Source organism: Panicum virgatum, chromosome 9K, assembly GCF_016808335.1.
Source record: "Panicum virgatum strain AP13 chromosome 9K, P.virgatum_v5, whole genome shotgun sequence".
Taxonomy (NCBI): Eukaryota; Viridiplantae; Streptophyta; class Magnoliopsida; order Poales; family Poaceae; genus Panicum; species Panicum virgatum.
In genome coordinates, this window is record NC_053144.1 from 5,833,319 (window position 1) to 5,855,208 (window position 21,890).

Genomic DNA, 21,890 nt, shown 5'->3' on the forward strand with positions numbered 1-21,890 from the left:
TGTCTAAAAAATCAAGATCAATATGAAAAAGATACCATTTCATCGACCAACAACATGCATAAATGCTTGTGAGTAAATCACTCAAATCATGGGAATTAAAATTGAGATGATGCACAATTTGAAATGCTGTGAGAAGGCAACCTCTGCAGATAGTTTGTTTGTGCAATACACAATACCAGTGATACCATCGATGCTTCACTGATCAAACTCAAAAGAATCCTTAAAGCATACCACACATCTAAGTGCCAATCAATTCCATTAATATGGTTGCCAACAGACAATACAACATATGAACCATTCTCTCACTAACTGCTAAATCAATGACAAACATCCGACGCCCCAGAATCTTGCAGCACAATTCACCATCTTCCACTCTTCTCCGTATTTGGATTTACACTTTCAAGTATGATTACCTACAGTTTTATACAAACAATGTGCTAAATTATGCAAGTTGAAAGATCCCCAAACTGCCGCATACAGCTTCAAGCTGTGACCAAGAGCCTAGTCCCATTCAAGACATGCAAGCACAATGTGATGCAGATCGTAGCAATAACCATAGACTTATCGCTCATATACCTCACGACATGCAGCCCACTATCAACCACGGTGTTCCCGCCCTTCCTTGCCCCGTCCTGCAGCTTCCAGAGAACAAACTCCAGAAATGACCTCACCGTCTCAAATGTTACTCTCCCAGTAACATCAAGCACAAACTTCCTGTTGCTAGGAACTGCCAGCGTGCTCGACACAGTCTCCACCCACCCTTCCCCAACTCCACCATTTCCATTTGCGTTGCCACTGCCCTCCAATTTGTCATTGGTGTTGTACAGGACATGATGGGTGGTCTTCACCAAGGTCTCGACCGCCCCATTGCACACCGAAATAAGCAATTCCTTGACCTTGGCATCGTGTTTCGGATTGGTGAGCCCTTCGAAGAGCTGCTCGTAGGTGTTGATATGGATGGTCTTGTCAACGAACTCCCTCACGGCGGCGCCCACGAAGACCTCGACCCAGTTGCTAATCGCCTTACGGCACTTCCCGGTCGCCACCACGTTGATCCACATCGTGGGGGAGGAGGAGGCCTCCCCCGGAGCCGAGGGGGCGGAGTAGAAGGCGAGCACGAGATGGCGGGCGAAGCTCCCGGCGACGGCGGACGCAAGGCGCTCGCCGGAGTCGGAGAATAGCTTGTCCACGAGCCGATCTGAGAGGGCCACGGCGCCGCCGGGCCCGGGGGCGGGGCCAGAGGACCCCGCGCCGCGAAGCACCCCGGAGGCCACCGCCTCCGACAGCGCGGAGACGGTGGCGGAGACCTCGGGGGAGGCGGCGAGCTTGGCCAGCTGCCTGACGCTGCGGGGCACCTCGTCCGCGTCGGACCGGACGAAGTCGGCGAGGTCGGAGGCGACCAGCGCGGCAGCGTCCGCGGACGAGGCGGCGGCGTCGGCGAAGGCCGCGACGGCCGCGGCGAGGCGCACGAGGCGGCGGCGGCGCGCCGCGACGGCTGGGTGGTGGTAGATCTTGTACGCGCCGACGGCCGCCGCCGCGCCGGCCGCGGCGAGGAGGATCCAGCGGCGGCGGCGGCGGGAGAAGGCGCCGAGGCGGTCCATCCCCCGGTCGCCGGAGGATAGGGGTTGGCTGGGCCGGGTCGGGTCGGGTGGGGGACGCAGCGTGGGACGGTGGCGCGGTGGGCGTAGCGTGCCGGGCTCGTTTTTTTTTTGTGACGGGCCCTTGCGGCGGCGGTTGTGGTGCGTGCCTCGCCTCGCCGTCGGGTGTGAATGTGAGCCGCGGACCGTGTGGAGCCGGGTCCGATAAGTCGAGGACGTGCGCGTCACGTATTTTAGGTCACGTCTTTTATCCGGATTCCAAAGTCGGCTAAAATTAAATATGACGAACGCGCGTTCAAGTCAAAAGCTAGGAGTTTGAGGTGAAATTTCGCAGCAGATAAATTTACTTGTACAGTCTGCTAATTTTATTCTAGATTTCGCTCGATAACCCTTCTATGTATTTTTTTGAAGACTATCTATGTATTTTGTGGGAGTATGTATTTGCAGAAGGGAAAAGTTGAGGATAGCCGGCTCGCAACCCAATACATACAAAAGGATAACCAGCTGAGAAAGATTACAACACCATTCGGATCATACGTGCCGCGGTCACTTTCACCTTTTTATTGTACGCAATCCGTGCATCGCTCAATTTGCATATCACGTGGAACGAAAAATATTTCAAGTGCAGTGGAGGGCTACATTTTGCAACTCAAATGGGCCAGCCCAACTTCAGTTGATGTGCCGAAAAGACTCTCGTGTTGGTGGTGAATTTTGGACGCAACAAAAAAGTGAGAAGCCCATAATACTCCTCGAGGCCCCGCCAGGGCCCAAATACGAACGGAACACTCAAATGGTTGGCAACACAGACGTCTGAAGAAACGAATTTCTCAGAGCTGATCGAAATGGAACAAAACGTGCTCGAATGCCTAGATCCGTCTCCTGACTCGCCCACCTCGAGCATCCTCTTCGACTTCGAGCTCGTCACGTAAGATTCTGAGCCTTGCTCCATTGCAGGTAACTGTTTCCATTGCGAAGAGAACTCTCTCTTCCTCTTCCCGTCAGGCAGGAGCAGCGCTGCCCTCGAAACTCTGGTGTTCCGTTCCTGCTTGGACAAGATCTCGGGGTTTTATTTTCGAAAAAAAAAATCTCAAGGTTTCAGAGATGACTCTAGGAAAAATACATAGGAGCTGTCTAGTAGGTGGTCTTATGCAATTACAAATCATCTTGGGATAACTGAATAAACAATCTCTACAATACGATAGATTGTCGTTTTTGTTATCTCGTAGTATTACCATATCTCTATAATTATGGAATGAGGAAAAAAATATTGTAAGTAGTGTGATAATAACAACTCTTATAATGGTGACTAAGGCCTTTCTCAGCGTTGGGTGCGGAGCATGCTGAGAAAATAGGAAAGATTTTACTTTTTTGGAAGCCAGCTCGTCCTCCATCGGTGTCATGCCCAACGGCACCATCGTTCTCCCTTTTTCTAACATCGTGATTTGTTTTCGTGTCACAGGTGTGCAACAAATGAACTTGTTCGTGTTCGAGAAAAACAAGTGAACTTGTTCGATTTTTTTAGTTGGGAGGTATCGAACCCAAAATAGGCTTGGATGCTTCTCTCTCTCCTTGAAGGTGCGCTTGCTCCAATCGTTGCCTCGATTCCTCCCGTCGCCATCTGGAATGTGGGTGCGACCACTAGAGAAGGTCTAAGCGGTCTCCTAGTCCTTAATTTTAATCTATAAGGCAATTATTCCACGAAGCAACCATCTAGTTTCCCCTGCACATCATTTAAAATTATGTATTAAAAATCATACATGGATCTACAGGAGACAACCTAAAAAACCACATGCGTAGCAATGTGCTTACCAAAATATTCTCTCTGCCTGGTTACGATTTGCAAGCACAATGACTAATTGCCGAATCACTTGAGCTTTGCCAGATGCACGTGCCCCACTGGCTGACTTTGTTTGGTCACCGGTAGGGGAGAGAATCCCCCACCTTCCACTGGCTGACTTTGATCATGGCCAATTGGCCATGTGTGTACCGACCAACAGCGCCTCGGGTTCAGACTTCAGAATGCGCCGTGGTGTGCCTCCAGCCAGACCTCATGTGGACAGAAATTTCTCTTCTTCTTTTTTGAAAAGATTGAAAGACAACAATGGCACGGCTGTTTTACAGAGCTCTATTGTTCTAAAATGTTGTGCATTACATTTCATGCATGAGATTGTGCGGACTGCAGAGGCGTGTATGAACAAAGGTAAACAGGACCAGATCAATGGCAAACAAGACAGGGTACGGCCGCTCGTTTACCGTCCGACGGTGTGCAGCACGGCGGGGGTGACTCAAAAAAAAAGTTTGCAGGAATTTTTGTTGTTCCTTGCTTTCAGGCGTTGAAACGCAAAAAAAAATTCGAAAGAATCTTGCTAATTTGAAGTACTAAATGAAGTCTATTTACAAAACTTTTTGCACAGATGAGTTGTAAATCGCGAGACGAATCTAATGATGCTAATTAATCCATGATTAATCCATAATTAACGGATGGCTACTGTAGCATCACTGTTGCAAATCATAGATTAAGTAAGCTTGTCGCGGGGTTTCTAGGGTACCCACAGCCGGGTGGCGGAACGCACCCGCCTATTCCCAGAGAGGGAGTGCTCGGTAAGGTACTAGGCGATTGGGCTAATCTAGCTCTGAGACAAGCACACAAGAACACACGATCTAGAGTGGTTCGGGCCGCCGGAGCGTAATACCCTACATCCACTGGGAGAGGTTTTGATCTCTGTTGTTTATGAATCTATCCTCTGCCGGGTCTTGGCTTTTTCCCCCAGCCTGAGTTTTTCTTCTAGCGGGCGCCCCCTTTTATAGACCAAGGGGTGCGGATACATAGGACGTTGGGGCCCCGACAAGTGGGCCCAACGTGACTGTGCAGCATACTGCGCAGAGTATTTAAATGGCTACAGTGGTTACGAATCTTTCCTCCGATACGCTTCCATGCCCTGCTGGCCCTCTGACGAAGGGTGGTCTTCTCTTGTCCCGTCAGCAAGGTGCCCGTTGGGGGAACGTAGCTTGCGGCGTGACCTGTTGAGGCTATTATGTAGGCGTCATAATGGGTGAAGCCGAGCCGTCGTATCCATCTGTTATGGCAGACTGACAGGCGCGGCGTGGGCGGCGCCAGCAGCCCCACTATGCATCTTGGTAATACGCGATCAATAGTGCCCCCTGGTCAAAGAATCGCCTCGGCTTTCTGCTACATCAATGCGGACGTCCTCCTACCGCAATGAATACAGCGGTAGGTGAACCTTAATATGGAGACCAAGCGTCTTTATATACGTGTCTGTGCTTGCAGACACGTGGCGGCTCCGGACCACCCCGAGGCGGAGTGTCGATTCCTTCCCTTGGCGAGGGGTCCGGTTACTATACCGGGGGTCCGAGACCCCAAAGGGGGGTCCGGGATTCCGCGGGGACCCGGACCTCCACGGGAGGTCCGGAGCCTCCGGCTGTTCGGGCTGAGCGCCTGCTTCTTCCGGAACACGTGGTGCTCCCGGATAACTACAAAGCTCTTCTTGCCTAGACACAGCAAGAGGGGGTACCCCAGTCATGGGGTACCGACAAAGCTCATTAGATTTGTCTCGCGATTTACAGCCCATCCATGCAAAAAGTTTTATAAATAGACTTCATTTAGTACTCCATGCATGTGTCGAAATATTCGATGTGACGTTTTTTTGTGTTTACGGGGTTTATGGGGTGGGAACTAAACAGGGCCTCACACTCCAAGAGTGTTTCCGTACACTGGAGTGAGACGCCACTAGGCGCCCGAGCCCAGGCTGGTGTCATCCTTGGCGGGAGGAGAGGACGGCTGTGACAGAATTGTCAAATTAAAATTTTAAATTAAGCGTAATGATCGTCATTTAAACACATCGAGCGCATTAGTTTAATGGTTTAATTTGACGGTCCTTTCTCAACCTACGGCCCGATCGAAACAACACCGGTAGTCCCACGCGAAGACGGACGCAGATGGTACAAGCATGACATTACTTGAAAATACAGGAGGAACATACGAAAATGAATAACTAGCTTTACAAACCGAGTTCAAATACAACAGTTATACCATCCTGATTCAAATTTACAAGTTTTACAACATAAGCCCAGAGTTTACAATAGAACACTACTCCCAACTACACTGCCGGCCCACCACCAGTCGGTCCGGTTAGTCTAACCAGTCAGACCGGCCTACATGAAACCCCCGAGATCACCGGTTAGACCGGTCTACGCAAAACAGAGGGGCTGCACACTCTGCCCTCAAGTGTGCAACCCGCCAACTCGCTAGTCTAGGGGTCTCGCTCCACCACCTCCCACTCATCTGCATCCCGGCGGATGAACTTGATACAGCAGGGGCAGAAGTCGACGTTTGGGTGTCCTGAAATACATTTTTGGGTGGCAACAAACTCTGAGAAACTAATACTACGCAAGACTTATCTGACCAGTGGGTATACTTAGCCCACATACCTAGACATGCAAAGCATTTGGCTGGTGGTTATTTTGCAGATAAAGCTTCTAAAGTAAATTCTTATTTTTCCACTTTTAGCTCCAAATTCTATATGCTTAATCATCAACTAGTATTTGCATCCTCTAATCAACCATAGCAAACATTGAATATTAAATCAAGATAATCATTTCCAATCATCACTTAAATTCCATAAAGCTTTACTACAAAGCGGTGCTGCGATCAAGGTGCTCATATCCGAGAGCGACTGACGGCGAATAGATCCGATTTAACCTTGCAAGGTGAACCTAACCAACACGGCACGAGTATGCCCCGTCGGATCACACGCACCAACCATTCCCCTTTCCGCCTCGAACTACAGGAACCGGCCCAACAACATATAGTCAGCCGAGCCCTACGTGAGACCTCCAAAAGTAAACATACGCAACCCCTTTCTCCACGGGCACTCGACTACCCTAAGAGTTGGGTGCGGGTTCCTGTACTTTCGAAGCAAGGCAGTACTCGGCTTACCGGTTTCAACTACCTCCTACTCCCGTCATGCGGTTAGTACAATTCAAACTCGATCACAGGACTAGACAACGAACGGTCCTTAACCGATACAGACGGGGCTAACCTTTCTCCGCCCGGTCTCCAAATTCTTTTCCTTTCCTGCATAATCCAATATTCCATATATACAAAATATAGATGCATCCTATATCTCGCGAGTGACCAGAAATCACTCGACTTCTACCGGAATCTATTAAGCATAGCATTTCTATCGTCATATACATACTAGTATAACTCAAGGGGACCTAGGAATCATGCAACTAGGGTTCCAAACAACTCTTAGAACTTAATGCACAAGTAATAGATACATATATAGGTGTCATAATTTAAATTAGTAGGTTGTGCACCGGGGCTTGCCTTGAATCTATTGCTCGGCACTAGGGTCGGCTGGGCCTTGGGCCAACTCCTCACGAACCTCCTGCTGCAGGGCTTTCCCCTGCGGTCCCTGTGGCTCCGCAACCACCTCGTATACAACCTCCTCCGCTACGGCTGCTACACGTATGCATATGCATATGACATGAGAAATGCATGCATAATTTATAAAAATTTACAAGCAACCAATAACCAAATTAATTTCTAACTATTTGCACTAACCATGACTTATTAACCCTGCTCAGCCACTGTCACACCGGTCGGACCGATCCACCTGACCGGTCAGACCGGTTCCATCTAACCCGACCAAACTACCGGTCAGACCGGTCCCTAAGACCGGTCAGATCGGTCCCACCCAGACCAAAAGCTAGAGTTCTTGGCGCGACGAAAATCGCCCACCAATTCTAAAACCCTTTTAGGCACTAGTTCATGGTTACAATTGGATGTTTCTGACTAGAGAAAATCACCAAAAATCATCTAGAAAAAGGTGATCGACCCATCTCTAGCTAGGATACCTTAAGTGAGTCGGTTCCCCACGAAGGACTTGTATTCATATCACCCTGGGGAGGAGCACATGGAGAGGATGATCCTTGACCCCAATTTGAAGCTCCCCAAGCCTTGGAATGGATTTGGGGTAAGAGATTTGGGAGTGAGAGTTTGGGGAGGAGGAAGCTCGGGGAGGAAGAGAGTTGGCGTGGTGAGGAGTAAACTGATGAGGAAGAGAGAAAAAAAGAGAAATTTAAATACTGTGGGATCTAAAACGGTTGAATCGGTTCAACCGATCAGACCGGTTTCTTCGACCGGTCAGACCGGTCCGACCAATCTGACAGAAGATTACTAACTTATGGTTTATTTTTTAGATTCGAAACTAATGATCTATATTAAATTAATTAGAGTTAATTAACACCTGCGTGTTACAACGACCTACCAACCGGTCGAGCACGGGTCGACCAAACTCCACGCCTGAGCGTGATCCTTGGCCAACCTCGATGCGCGAATTCTTTTTTTTTTAAGTGCGATGCGCGAATTCCTTGCATAAAACCGAGCGCTGCAAGTGAAAATGCCGCTGGAGCAATACAACGCCGAAACGACGCGAGATGCTTTGAAGCGCACTCGACAGGTGGCGAAACAATCCCAGTTTTTTTAGTATTGACATGACCACACTTGGCACTAAGAACTGGTGCGTGACACGATCGGGCGCACTGGGCACTGACGGTCGGATCATCAGACCAGGGCCGCCACCTTCCGGTGCACGCGGGCCCTCCTCCGGGCGTCCCCGCCGATGCAGCTCTGGCTCCTCGCGCCCAGCAGCGCGCCGGGCCCGTCGCCGGCGCCGAAGTCGTCGCAGGGCGCGTCCTCGTCGATCCGCGCCATGGTGAGCGCGGCGGCCATGCTCTGGCTCCGCGCCACGGCCCGCAGCTCCGCCCGGAGCTGCTCCGCGCGCCTCTCCGATGCGGCGCGCACCAGCTCCCGGAGGTCCTCGTCCGCCCCGGACCCGGCGCCCCAGTCGGACCCCGCGGCGCTGTGGCTCCTCGACAGCGCCGCCGGCGGCGCGAACACCGGGTACCCGAACGCGGCGTGGGAGGGGGCGTAGCCCGCGCACGCCGTCATCCGCCGCACGTACAGGTCCCGCGCCCGCCCCAGCGCCCGCGCCGGCGCCCGCCACAGCCACCGCAGCCTGCACCCGCGGCTCATAGTCATCGCCCACCACCAAGCCTGGAGCACAGCGCGCGATCGGAAGCAAGAAAGCAAAGCAGTCACAGCCGGAGTGCTTGGAGAATGATTAGGTGCCGAGCTTTTGCTGAAAACAAAATGGTGGAGTGGTTTCGAATCTTCTTAAGCGATTCTGGTGAGCTGCTCCTAGTCCTATGAACACGTATATATATAAATCTTTGCTGGTGGCGGTGGCGCGCGGTTTGGTGGTGAGGGCCGGGAGCTCGGAGGAGAAGGTGACGTGACGGGCGCCGCCTGGGGAAACTGCGGGTTGGCTTTGGCAAAGCTGTGGGCTCTGCCTGCGGCGTGCCGCGTGCGCGCGCCCACCCCCAACGGCGTCGTGCGATCCCACGGCAAGAGTCCTTTTTTTTTTGTCTGGCTGCCTGGCTGGCCTTCTAGAAGAAGAGTGGCGAGTCACAAAACCAGAGTGTGACGTGGCACGTGCAGTGGACCGTACTCCATCTCGCTGACTCGGCGTTCTTTTTTCCGTTCATGTGTTTTACACGTGCAACTGTGCAAGTGATTGAGGATTTGGAGAATTCAACGGCTGACGTGCTGGTGTTCCTCGCGGAATGAAAGCGTGAGACACACGAATTATGCCCCCGTCACCTGCTCTTCAGGCAATCACTTGCAATAGTGAGATCATTTGTATTTAAAAAAAAACCCTGCTCTACAGGCAACAAAAGTCCTCACTCACCTACGCTTAGTAGTGTCGGCTGCCGCATATATAGGATTCGTGAGAGAAAGCATGTATAATCTGCATACGAGTACAACACTGCAACATCTTGTCGCGATGTAGGGGTGTTTTCCCTCCCAACAATTTTACACTCCGTCACACAATTTTTTTTGCTATGTAAGAGTATTAAATAAAATATATTTATAAATTTTTTTTATATAGATGAGTTGTAAATCACGAGACAAATCTAATGAGTCTATTTAATTCATAATTTATAACAGTGATGCTACCGTAATCATTCACTAATTATAGATTTAATAGATTTATCTCGTGATTTATAATTCATTCGTGTAAAAAAAATTTATAAATAAATTTTATTTAATACTCCTAAATAGAAAAAATTATTTAAAAAATAGCGGAGGAACTAAACACCAAGAGGAGCTGGATTGTCCGCACGGGAAGCCGGAGCGCGTGCTCGATTCTCCGTCGGCTTTCGGCGCGACGTCTCGCTCAGCTTTGGTGTTGGCGTGTTGCCGTGCGCTGTCGCGCACCGGACCTGCAGAGCAAGCGGCTCCCCGCCCCGTGCGCCGTTTCTCTTCGAGCATATCCACTCGCCCCCGCGGCCGACGTGGAAGCGGAAGCCTTGCTGAGCCGGGCAGCCGGCGGCCACCGATCGCGCGTGGCTGGCGTTGGCGTGCTGTCAGCGTGCTCGACTAGTCCAAAACATGATGCGCGCTGGAAGGCTGCTCGGCGACGATCTGGCTGCCCGGCCGGTCCAACAGGTCACTGATTTACTCGTGATGCCGCCGCTCACACCTGCCGATGACTCGATTCAACCGGCGGCGGCGGCAAAAGGGACCGACCTGCCGACCTGGCGTGGACCGCGCTGTGGTTCTAGAAGGCGCGCGCGCGCAAGGTCCCTCCAGCCAATCATCATCGGTTGGCAATAAGGAGGACGGTTCTTTCGGATGCGTGTTGCATGCGTTCATACACCGTAACGCCTTCGTCCGAATTCTGTTCTCCGGACCTGGAATTTTCTTGGAGAGCTCGCGCTCGTGCTCGTGCGTGCTGGGAGTTTCGAATTCTGTTCTCCGGACCTGGAATTTTGTTGGAGAGCTCGCGCTCGCGCTCGTGCCTACTGGGAGTTTCGGGAGAAAAATTACGTCAGCCTAAGCGCCTTCGTGTCAAAATTCCAGGCCTAAACGGGGTTGCTGTAGAGCTTCCGGAGGCGGATAAAGGATGAATATATAAAATCCACCGAGATCTATATATCATATTCGTCGGTTCTTCCTTCCGCCCCGGCTGGTGGCGAGATCATCCGTCGCCAGCCGCCGCTGACTTCGATCTCGCCATTCCTCGCCTCCACCACCCGCCGCCCACCGGACATTTTGCCTCGCCTCGCCTAGCCGTTGGCGTTCCCGTGCCACCTCACCTCCACTGGTCGAACTGCTGGGCAGTCGCCGCCAACCTCCTCTAAGACCAGTGGCCATTAGAGCTCTAGAAACTTGAAACTCTAACCTTTGCCACCTCGACCACTATCCTGGCCGCGAGTGACCTCGCTGGTGGCCGCTCCCTCCACCACCCACCACTCGCCTGCGACCCCTTCCCCTAGCTCGCGCTTATGTGGCCGGCGCATGTGCGAGTGCTAGCGCAAGATGGAGCAGCGGCCAGCGTGAGCAAGAGGAGGAGAAGGATATGTTTCAGCCCTCGTAAGCTGCACGAATCTCAAACAGTGAAAAATAGATAGCAAAAAAAACTTTTGGAAAATAGGTAAAGATTCACCGGCCTAAATTGGGCCACGGTCGACATTCAAACCAGGTTGGGTGGGGGTTGCTAATTTCCTAGGCCAGCCCATATACATCCGCGAGCCATCCGTCTTGCGGCCCATCAGTTTCGCATGGGCCTATTGGATGGCCGGCCCGACGAATCTGAAAAAGATCGGCAGCCCAACCGCTGAGTCGCTGCACTTGTGTGCCGCGCGCGCGACACGACGCCCCTTATCCACATCACCCCGTCCTTGGCGTCGTTCCCCTTTCCGCGCGCGACACGGCGAGATGAAGATATCCAAACCCGACGACGCCTCACTCCCTCGCCGCTCGCGCGCTCCTTCGCGCCACGCCCCCCGCGACGGCCGGCCGGCGCGATGCCGTCCCCGGCGTCCTACCTCCTCCTGAACCCCGCGAAGCCATTCTACCTCCGCCGCCTCTCGCACCCGCCCACGCCGCCGTACCCGTCCCCGCGCCTCCACGCCCGCCGGCTCCATGTCTCCTGCGACGCGCCGCGGGGGAGCGGCGGCGTTGGCGGGAGGCGCGAGGCCATCCCCGCCGGCGCCAGCAAGGCCAAGAAGCAGATCGTATTCTTCGACGCCGCGCCGCCGGTGGCGCAGCCGCAGCCGCAGCCGCAGCCGCAGCAGGGCGGGAGCGCCGCAGAGAAGGGGGAGAGCGGGAAGGCGACGACCAAGGAAGGCGGCGGCAACGCGGCGCTGGCGCTGCTGAGGAGGGCGACCAAGAAGACTCTGTCGGCGCTGTCCAACCTCCCGCTCGCCATCTCCGAGATGTTCGCCATCGCCGCCCTCATGGCCCTAGGTACCGGCTGCCGAGTGCCGACTGGGACTTAAAATTTTGTTTCTTTGTTCATGCTTCTCGAATTCCTTCCTGCAATCCTGCTGATTTTCTTGTGCTGGCATTGCCAATTCTGCAACTACCGCAGGCACGGTGATCGACCAGGGAGAGGCGCCGAGCTACTACTTGGAGAAGTTCCCCGAGGACAACCCAGTGTTCGGCTTCATCACGTGGAGGTGGATCCTGACGCCCGGGTTCGACCACATGTTCTCCTCGCCGGTCTTCCTCGGCCTCCTCGCGCTGCTCGCCGCGTCCCTCATGGCCTGCACCTACACTACCCAGCTCCCCATGGTCAAGGTCGCGAGAAGGTATAGTAAGCTCTTGCTGTTTGTGTATGCCACTGCTTGCTAGTCCAATCAGAGAATCATGTGACACATCAAGTGCCGCGGCGTGTTGTTGCAGATGGTCCTTCACACATTCCGGAGAAAGAATCAAGAAGCAGGAGTTTGCGGACTGTCTTCCCCGAGCATCCATTCAGGATTTGGGTGTCATCTTGATGGGTGCCGGATATGAGGTGATTGACACCTCCAGAACTTTATCTGCTCCAATTTCTGTTCTAGCCTCCTTGGCATTTGCATTAGGTGTGTGTGTTTGATCTGTTGCAGGTATTCACAAAGGGGCCGTCCTTGTATGCTTTCAAAGGGCTGGCAGGTCGGTATGCGCCTATTGGCGTGCATTTAGCAATGCTTTTCATCATGGCTGGAGCCACGCTTAGCGCAACGGGAAGCTTCAAAGGCTCAGTGGATGTGCCTCAAGGGCTGAATTTTGTCATAGGAGATGTGATGAAACCCAGAGGGGTCCTCTCTGTCGCGCCTGATGTTTTTAATACTGAAGTTCATGTCAACCGGTTCTACATGGAGTACTATGATAGTGGAGAGGTAGTCTCCTTGCTCAGCAATTTCAAATATTTTGTGCAGTTATGTGCACTTGGCTGATTGACAAGCAAATATTTTTCGACTGCCAGGTCTTACAATTTTATAGCGATCTTTCACTTTTTAACCTTGATGGTAAAGAGGTGATGAGGAAGACTATCAAAGTGAATGATCCCCTCAGGTATGGAGGAATCACAATCTACCAAACGGACTGGGGATTTTCAGCATTGCAAGTGAAGAAAAATGGCGAAGGACCTTTCAATTTAGCCATGGCCCCCTTGAAACTGAATGGCGATAAGAAGCTTTTTGGAACGTTCTTGCCGCTTGAAGACTCGGATTCTTCGAATCCGAGTGTCAAAGGAATGTATGTTTAATGTTTCCCTTTGCTAGTTTATAAATAACAAAGTTGAGCCATTACCTATGGGTCATTAAATTGTTATTTTGCCTGCCTGGTGACCTGCAGATCGATGCTTGCTCGAGATCTGCAGTCTATCGTGCTGTATGATCAAGACGGCAAGTTTGTAGGGGTCCGTCGGCCAAGCTCAAAACTCCCCATTGAGATCAATGGTAATGAAATACTCATTGAAGATGCTATTGGCAGTACTGGACTTGATCTTAAAGTAAGGCTAACTGATTCATTGTTTCAAATTTACTCTTGAAGACAATTGGGCTTATTTGGTAATAAAATTAACCACGCCTTTCATTTTCTTTTCCATCAGACTGATCCAGGAGTTCCTATTGTGTATGCTGGATTTGGTGCACTCATGCTAACAACCTGCATTAGTTATCTTTCACACTCTCAGGTATGTGCACGCGCCTACTTCTTTTTTTTTGCCATAGTTCTTATAGACAGAGATACAATAATTTGATTGCCGTTACAAATTTATGATTTTGTTTCCACGGCACTAGATCTGGGCATTGCAAGATGGAAGTACAGTAGTTGTTGGAGGGAAGACAAATCGAGCCAAACTTGAATTTTCTGAAGAGATGAACCGGTTACTCGATAAAGTACCAGAGCTGATCGGTGCCAATCACGAGAATGTAGTAGATAGCAAATCCACTGCTACATGAGAACATTTTGTCTGTTTTTTTCTCGAACACGCAGGAGAACTGCGTATCATTGTATTGATAGAAGAAGAAAAGAGTCATACATAGACCCACACACACACCACACACACCCTTGACAGACCTAGTATCTTATCACCTGTTACATACTGAAAACATTTTGTCTGTTGAGATTGCTGAGACGCACATGCTCAGTTCAGGTGAGCCGAAGTTTGAATTCGCAAAACAGAGCCTTCAAGAATAGAGAACTCATTACTTTTCAGTAGGAGATAGCTCATGCTGCAATTGGACTCTCTGTACATCGCTGAATCAGAAATCGCTATACAAACTTAACTCTGGTAAAGGCTTCTGTTGTTATTTCTGCAAAGAAGTATAATTGATAGCTTATTGTATTGCTATACTTTAGAACTAAGTGAAAAACTGTAGCCTTTGTTGTGTAACTGAATTTTTTTTGGGGAACACGATTCAAAATATATAATCATTCAAAGCCACAGCAGACGTTTGATTGTTCTTGAGATCTGTGTGTGGGCAATTTCCTCCCTTAATTTTTTTCAGATAACAGAAAGTTTCCGGCTTCCGTCATCCTCTAATGAGGATGCATCTGACCAAAATTATTACAAAGTAGCACGTCCTAACGAACATGTAACCTAGATCCAGAGTGCAGAAATATACCTTGGTGAACCAAAAAGAAACAAAAGAGTAAAATGTAAAGAATTCCTCTGTCGCATAGGATGCAGATTCCATTCCTTTCATGTCCTTACTGTTGTGGTCGGTGTGGTGAAGTTGGAGTGTCAAACTGTTTGTCAATCTGTTGGTCCATCAAATTGGGTAGCATCCAATGATTTCTTCATTCTAGTCAAACACAAGGATGAACAAAAACTAACAGGAAAGATGCTTCTGCCGGTCATCTTCGATGCCCGAACCCAATGATGAGTTTCAGGTGGGTCATTTATCAGTAAGTAAACAGCCAGTAGCATCTACTGCCATGTGGTGATGCCTCACAAACATGTGGCGTGGGCAATCCCTATGCTCAAGTTGTTGGTAACCTCCATGAGAGGCACATGGAAGCTCCGCATTTGAAAAATTTTCTTTGCTCGTTCTTAGGTGATATCAATGTGCCTGAACCTTGAACTTATTTCTTTTGGGTTTCATCTCTAGCCTACCCCAACTTGCTTGGGAAAAAAAGGCTATGTTGTTGTTGTTGTTCTTAGGTGATATAGAGATTGCTTATTTTCCTTTGCTCCCCGAAAGATGGCCAGATCTCTCTTGGAATCGCAGTATCTGCAATGGAAATCTGAACTTGACATTTGAAGATTGCAAGGCCAAGACCAATCATTTTGAACTCCAAGATGATTGCTTTTCTAGTTTCAGATTTCTTCTCAGTTCTCTGTATCTGAAAGTGTGAAGACATGCCATATGCCATGTCTGCATTCTGCTGCAAAGATCACTGCCTCGCTGCATCACTTGTCTTGCATCTTGCCAGCAGCTTCTGCATGCCTGCAAACACCGAATTTTTCAGTGAAATTAAGTCTGACCCATCACTTGTCAGGTCCAGGCGCTCCCAAACGGGAAATTCAAATGCTGAAGCTGAACCACCACCGGGATCTCGTCGGAGCCCATAACTAAATCTCGGATTCCGAGATATCGTTGTTCGGTGGGCGGCGGCGCAGGGATCGTGAGCACATGATCACGTTGTCTGATGGGAGTTAGATAATGCCAAGCTGACAGATTCTGATTAGGGAGGTAGTTGCGACGCAGGCCCAACTAACTTCTCATCAAGACCGGTCAAACCCCCACACAAAGATGCATTGCATGGCATGGGCGGCAGCTTCTTCTTCTTCTTCTTCGAACCGCAGCAGGCAGCAGCTGACCCTGCTCGGCTATAAAAGGAGGCCGCTGCACTTGCTTCTTGTATACCTGCAGTGCACAAGTGAAGTGGCATTGAGACAAGCTAAGTGTACAAGAGACTATATCTAAATATCTTCCTGGTTGTTGCAAGAGTTGAGTTGCGAGAGCACACCAATGGCCAAGCGGGTGTCGAGCAAACGGAGCTTCAGGCTGCCCTTAATGTGCGGGCAGTCGGACGTTGCCAGCCCGCGTGGCGCGGCCGTCACGCGGTCGTCGTCGTCGTCGTTCGGTAGGGGTTCCGGGTCCAACTCCAGCTCCAGCAGTAGGCACTCGGAGCTGCAGCGGATCTTCCAGCACTTCGACCGGGACAACGACGGCAAGATCTCCGGCGCCGAGCTGCGCGCCTTCTTCGTGTCCATGGGCGACGACATGCCGTCATCGTGCGGCGACGGCGGCTACATGCTGGACTTCGCCGGGTTCGTGGCGCTGATGGAGAGGGAGGGCGGCCAGGAGGAGGACCTGCGGCGGGCGTTCGAGGTGTTCAACGCCGTGGAGTCCGCGGGCAGGATCACCGCCAGGGGCCTGCAGAGGGTGCTCGCCCAGCTCGGCGACAAACGCTCCGTCGCAGACTGCGAGGCCATGATCCGGGCCTACGACGTCGACGGCGACGGCGGCCTCGATTTCCACGAGTTCCAGAGGATGATGAGCTAACTGAAACCAGCTTATATAGTCAGAGTCTTCACCTTCAGAGCCCTGAAGAGTGAAAGGGTTGTTCATAAGTCTGCATCCAGATGAGCCAAAGCCGCAAGTTGTTACAAGGCAAAGGAGTCATCTACTTGGATAGGATGATCTGCTTGCCTGAAGCAACTTGCTGTTGCTGTCTCATCTTGTGTTGTTTGGTGTGTCACACCAGTGTATCAGTAAAGTTGCAATTCAAGCACTGCTATTTGTTTCTTATGATCATGGACTTGGACTCAACAGAAAGTGGCATGGTAGCTCACTATATCAATTGGGCAAGCGTGCAGACAATTATCCATAAGTTTTCACTTTAGAAGAACACAATCTCTGCAAAAATCTTTACAGTTGCATGATTGCATCAGCGACATTGAGTTTATACATAAGATCACCTTAATGCAGCCACATTAATATCGCACAACGTTGTAAGAAGCAACAAACAGATGCCTGGTTATATACAGACCAGAGAACAAATACTGTACCCAGAACCCAGAATTCAGAGAGCGTCACATGCATATGAAGCATCGCAAGCACAATGCACACATTTTCTCAAGCCCCACAAGTCAAAAGTACTAATCCTATCTTTCAAAAAAAAGTACTAATCCTACCCTACACCCCCATTTCCTTCCACATACTGGGGATCTCCCAAACAGCCTGCCTTGTAAGAAATTAGCACTCTAATTTCTGATCAATATGCTACATTAGGAAACAAGGCTATTGTTTTTGCAACCAATTGATATTCAACTCCGACCCGATTGCGATTGATTACCTTGTTGCTCAGCATAAGGCCTTATAAAAGTCCTCCTCCACCAAACCGCAAAGGCCTTCTGGAGATTTGGGCAGCTTACCCCAACCTTCAAGAACTTCCCAAGCCATGAGAGCAGGATTGTCTGCTGATCCTCCAGCGGGAGCGTCAAGATGGTCCGACCGATCCCTTCCTCCACCACTTTCCGATCGAATGACCTGCATCCGTGCTGCAACCAGTTATAGTCATCCATGAGAGGCTGCAACCAGATGTCCAAGAGAAGCCGTCGTGTGTCCTTTGAAGGAAGCATCTCTCCTTTCCCAATTGCCACAAAAAGTCTCGCCGTCACACAGCTGACAAGGTGGCGTGACTTGACTGGTAACATGGACCGCGAAGTCATCAGCAGCATTCCTGTCAGCTAAAATCTCAGCTAACCATAGGAGATTATCTGCTTCGAGTGCAATTTGTCGGAAAACTGGTTCTTTAATATTCAGAGATAGCTCGGCAAAATCGCTGTCAGTTGCTTGCTGAAACAAGGTCAACAAGGACTCCAGGCAGTTCTGACATGATTTGTAGAGAGTATCAGCACATAAGTCAGAAGATCCACTAGTACAGGTAGTGCTATTCTCTTTCAGAAGCTTCTGTACCAAGGATTTCATCTCACGCCGGCCCCTATCCTCATTGCTTCTCAAAACTAATTCAATGATATGTGAAAATGTGTCATTTGGTGGGGTTGCTAGATCAGATGCTACCCTCTTCAGTACAGGACTAACACCATAGTTCTCACTCTGCAGATTCCTAACAGATGAGATCACATTCTCTTCTTCTTCCCCGACCCAAGGGACAGCTTCTAAGTAATCTAAGCATGAAATGATGCATGCTCGGAAACCTAACAACTCCGCAACCTGCAAAGCAAAAGGGAAAAAATCACTAAGAGAACAGTAAACTATAAGTAGAAGAAAAGGAGCATTTATTCTGACTTCTGAAGACTCGAGATTGGTCGATCCTAATATAAGACACCGCACTAGCATGGTATGGCCAGGGTCCATCTAGTCATGGGTCCGTTGGTGCAATTATCTTTCTGTGCCATTTGTGCTCCATAAAGCAATCACATAATGCACGACAGCCTGCCTAGCTTGAAATTTGTCCCAACCCCCACCAACTGGTATGTGCAAAATATATAGGACAATGCAGTCTTTGTCAGCTTCCATTAATTAAGTGGCATGTTGTAGTATTATGGGTATAACAGACAATATCCCTTTGATGTAACAGCATGAACCGGACATGCAGGCACCATTCATTTGCACTGAATAGTGCCTTCTTTTTATATGTGAGAATAGTTAGTTTATTACTAACAGTTGCTCATGATCATGCTCCTATAAGGCAAATACCGCCTCCAGTAAAATATAAATGGACTTTAGACTTGCAAAAGTGAATAGTTTTTTTTTTAACAATGCAAAAGTGAATAATGACACTTTGAACTTTAAATTCCGGGGCAGTGCCTTGATACTGAATAATGACACTAAATATGCAAATCTTACCAACTTTAGTCAGCAGTAGGGTTAAAACTACAGAATGAATTTTTAAAGAGCAAACCTTCAAGATTCGTAGGACGCGCGGAACAGTTTGCTTGATCAGTCTCTGCTTGACATCGCTGCAGTACATCAAGCCAACAGTCTCAACATAAATCTCCACATCGTCACAATCAGTAACCTCTACACTCGACACTGGAGATTGCCTTGAGAGCTTATCAGCAAAGAAGGTGCTGTTTTCAGCTAGGATGTTCTTGTGGACACTCATCTTAACCGCAACTCCATCCTTACCATACAGCACAACCTTCAAGTCACTCATCTCAAGCTGGCCAAATCCAACAGATACCTTATGCTGCTTCTGTGGCCTTTCATTCACAGTCTTTGGTGGATTAGTCGCAGCATTCTCCCCTGACAAGCACCTCTGCTCCTCTGAATTGATTTTGGACCTTGTAGGAGTTGAATGTGTTCGTCTCTCTGATGAGATTGTCGGTGCCCTTTGAATGGACGAGGCCTTTGATGCAGGAGGGGATGCACCGCCTTTGGTTTTCGCCTGCTGGTTCTGGTTCTTTGCCGTCTTCTGGAGCACGGCCTGGGATGGGCAGCACCAGAACCCTTCTGGGGTTACAGCAATGGGGACATTTCTGATCTTTGTTGTTCGGGCATCGAGACTTGCTGTTGCAGCCTTCAATTCCGCCATGTTGCCTTCGGAAGCTTAATATCAGTTGTGATATCAAGTACAAAAGCAGGTGTCCTTCATATACCTGAGCACGCACGCGCAGGAGTTAAATTGGCGAAACAGAAGTTGCAAAAATTTGAATGAAGTAAGTCATGTACAGAAGAACATATTGCTCACAAAGTGACTAAAAATCCGATGAAGTTTATACTGCCTTCTGACTGAGCACTAATTACAACCCCTAGAATGCCAAATTATGCAGTTCCCCAATTTCAGAGTAGTAAGAACTTCAGAGCTAAAAGTCATCTTTGAATCATGAAAAAAATGCTAAAAGTAGCAGGAATTACTAGGGAAATTCAGAACCAAAACCATCTTGGAATAGAATCGAACATGCAGCAAGACTAAACGTCCCTGCTCTTCTATAACCCGATACATGGAAGTTGGCACGTTCATCACAGATCACCCCCCAAAAACGCCACCAAATCGAAAAATTCAGTAACTGACGAGCCCAAGAGCACCAGTAGGGCAAAAACTGGAAAACAACCAACAAGGCCACACATACCTCACCAAAACGATCCTCCTCTATAGTCAGTCCATCTCTCCAGAATCCAAAAAACCAGAAACAAAATCCCCTCAAAATTTCAACCCGTGACGACTGACGAGCATCCGCGAGCGAAACCCACCGAGAGGCCAGCGCAGGGAACCCTCACCGCTCACCCTCACCCGGCGGCAGCCGTAATAAAGACGCCGGTGGCCCTGCCTGCTGCAGCACCTACCTATCCAGCCAGCCGGGCGCGAGTGACGGGAACCTCACATCACCTCTTTCCCCCAAAGCAACAGCCGGAGAAAGACGAGGAAGGAGGCAGCGAAAAAGCAACGGAAGGGAAAGAGCGCAAAGGGAAGAGCGGCAGCAGCAGCAGCTTCTTTTGAGCTTTACCTGATGATGAACGGTGTCCTCGCTTTAACCGTCTACGACGCCACACCTGCCATCATGCGCCCTCCCTCCCTCCTTCCCTCTCTGAATTTCTTCTAGGATTCCTCCTCCCCACCTCTGGCTCGTCTTCTTCCTCCTCCCGCCCGGCGCTCCCCTCCTCCTGTTTATCCCACCGTGACACTGACTGCGTGCGCTTCTCCTCTCCCCGCTCGTTTTGCAGCTGTACCAGCCCGGTGGAGTACGGCCGCTGCAGCAGCTGCTCTGTGTGCTCCGGACACCTCACTCCCAACAGTATCCTGACTGGGCATGAGATTCTACCAGTATCCCGTGGTTTTTACACCCCTGCCCGTCGCCATGGGTTCTCGCGAGGAGCTCACTTGTGCCCGGCGCGTAGTGCGGGACCCACCGGCAGTGTCACGTCTCTTCCCCGCCAGTCACGTCCGATTAGGCTTGGGCTCTGCAGTAACCCCACTCCACGATGCTGTGACAGTGTAGTTTACCGTCCCTCGGGCATTGCTCGTCGTTTTCTTTTTGAGTAAATTCCCTATATGACATTTATAAATATAACTCATCTCTTATGTGCCATTGAAAATTAGAACATCTCTTTAATGCTATTGTTTTAAATTTTCCATCCCCTCTATGCCATTGCCGTCAAAAACTCAGTGACGGTAATGGCATATAGGGGATGAAAAAATTAAAACGATGGCACATAAGGGATGAAAAAATGTCCATCCGTTAGTGTTTTTTGACGGCAATGGCATAGAAAGGATGTAAAATTTAAAACAATGGCATTGAAGGGATATTCTAATTTTCAATGGCACATAGAAGATGAGTTACATTTCTCAGTGGCATATATAGGGAATTTACTCTTTGTTTTTACCGCCCTCGGCGCTGCGGTACAGTACTGCAAACTGCAGCAAGGGTAATCTGCCTCGGCATCCGGCCTGCGTGGTTTGCCCCGAAAAGCCTTTTGATCACGTGCACGCGCTGGTCGATCCGCGGTTTAGCCTGCTGCACCGATGGATTACGCGCTTGTTTTTTCTACTAGTAGCAGCAGTAAAACGGGTTTTACTTAATTACTGCAACCCAGGTGCTCCTCGCCTCTCGATTAAAATTCAGGCCAGGCCAGGTGTGCAGCGCATCACACGATCCGCGGCAGATCAGCACTGATGTTAGAGGAGATTCTTTCTTGCGGCAACTTTGAAGCATGTCGGCACGATCGCGTGAGAGGAACTCATCATCAGGAGGACGAACCACGAACACGCCTCCCAGCTCGATCGCCCGTTCAAATGGTCCATCATTGTCCTAGGGCTTAGAGGTGTTTACTTCCTCGCGCAATCTGCGGGGTGGATGGAGTACGCGAGCTGATGGCGTTCCCTTGAGTAAAGGCCACTCCTCTTTGCCAATTAAGTACGCTTGGAGTGTCAGTGATCGTCTGCTCGAGAGGTGCAGAGACACCAAAGTTTGGCATCAGAACTGTTATGGCTGGATTAGGATCTACGTTGCCCGAGTT

General features: G+C 50.0%; 4 protein-coding genes and 1 pseudogene across 5 annotated transcripts; 2 read left to right on the forward strand and 3 right to left on the reverse strand.

Moving 5' to 3' along the window:
* Nucleotides 1-220: 220 nt before the first annotated feature.
* Nucleotides 221-1,705, reverse strand: LOC120649629 (protein PHLOEM PROTEIN 2-LIKE A10-like). The gene has a single exon (XM_039926475.1). The coding sequence runs from the start codon at nucleotides 1,599-1,601 to the stop codon at nucleotides 483-485; it is 1,119 nt and encodes a 372-aa protein (XP_039782409.1). The 5' UTR covers nucleotides 1,602-1,705; the 3' UTR covers nucleotides 221-482.
* Nucleotides 1,706-7,974: 6,269 nt separating this feature from the next.
* On the reverse strand, nucleotides 7,975-8,890 carry LOC120649630. The gene has a single exon (XM_039926476.1). The coding sequence runs from the start codon at nucleotides 8,662-8,664 to the stop codon at nucleotides 8,188-8,190; it is 477 nt and encodes a 158-aa protein (XP_039782410.1). The 5' UTR covers nucleotides 8,665-8,890; the 3' UTR covers nucleotides 7,975-8,187.
* A 2,504-nt stretch (nucleotides 8,891-11,394) lies between these two features.
* Nucleotides 11,395-15,908, forward strand: LOC120649631 (cytochrome c biogenesis protein CCS1, chloroplastic-like). Of its 2 annotated transcripts, none has more exons than XM_039926477.1 (8): nucleotides 11,395-11,937; nucleotides 12,062-12,281; nucleotides 12,376-12,487; nucleotides 12,579-12,851; nucleotides 12,938-13,209; nucleotides 13,309-13,465; nucleotides 13,565-13,648; nucleotides 13,755-14,401. In XM_039926477.1, exons 1-8 carry the CDS (start codon nucleotides 11,496-11,498, stop codon nucleotides 13,914-13,916), a joined length of 1,722 nt encoding a protein of 573 aa, XP_039782411.1. In that variant the 5' UTR covers nucleotides 11,395-11,495; the 3' UTR covers nucleotides 13,917-14,401. The 2 variants fall into 2 exon arrangements, with proteins under 2 accessions (XP_039782411.1, XP_039782412.1); XM_039926478.1 differs by lacking the exon at nucleotides 13,755-14,401 and adding an exon at nucleotides 15,460-15,908 and having other exon boundaries at nucleotides 11,401-11,937.
* Nucleotides 15,847-16,797, forward strand: LOC120649636 (probable calcium-binding protein CML41). The gene has a single exon (XM_039926482.1). The coding sequence runs from the start codon at nucleotides 15,933-15,935 to the stop codon at nucleotides 16,467-16,469; it is 537 nt and encodes a 178-aa protein (XP_039782416.1). The 5' UTR covers nucleotides 15,847-15,932; the 3' UTR covers nucleotides 16,470-16,797.
* On the reverse strand, nucleotides 16,788-20,351 carry LOC120649633 (annotated as a pseudogene).
* Nucleotides 20,352-21,890: the final 1,539 nt, after the last annotated feature.

Excerpts from the sequence above, each read along its gene's own strand:
- LOC120649636 (XM_039926482.1), top strand. The coding sequence starts at position 15,933 with ATGGCCAAGCGGGTGTCGAGCAAACGGAGCTTCAGGCTGCCCTTAATG.
- LOC120649630 (XM_039926476.1), bottom strand. The coding sequence starts at position 8,664 with ATGACTATGAGCCGCGGGTGCAGGCTGCGGTGGCTGTGGCGGGCGCCG.
- LOC120649629 (XM_039926475.1), bottom strand. The coding sequence starts at position 1,601 with ATGGACCGCCTCGGCGCCTTCTCCCGCCGCCGCCGCCGCTGGATCCTC.
- LOC120649631 (XM_039926477.1), top strand. The coding sequence starts at position 11,496 with ATGCCGTCCCCGGCGTCCTACCTCCTCCTGAACCCCGCGAAGCCATTC. Across the intron at positions 12,282-12,375 it reads ATGGTCAAGGTCGCGAGAAG|ATGGTCCTTCACACATTCCG; the intron begins GTATAGTAAGCT and ends GTGTTGTTGCAG. Across the intron at positions 13,210-13,308 it reads AATCCGAGTGTCAAAGGAAT|ATCGATGCTTGCTCGAGATC; the intron begins GTATGTTTAATG and ends GGTGACCTGCAG.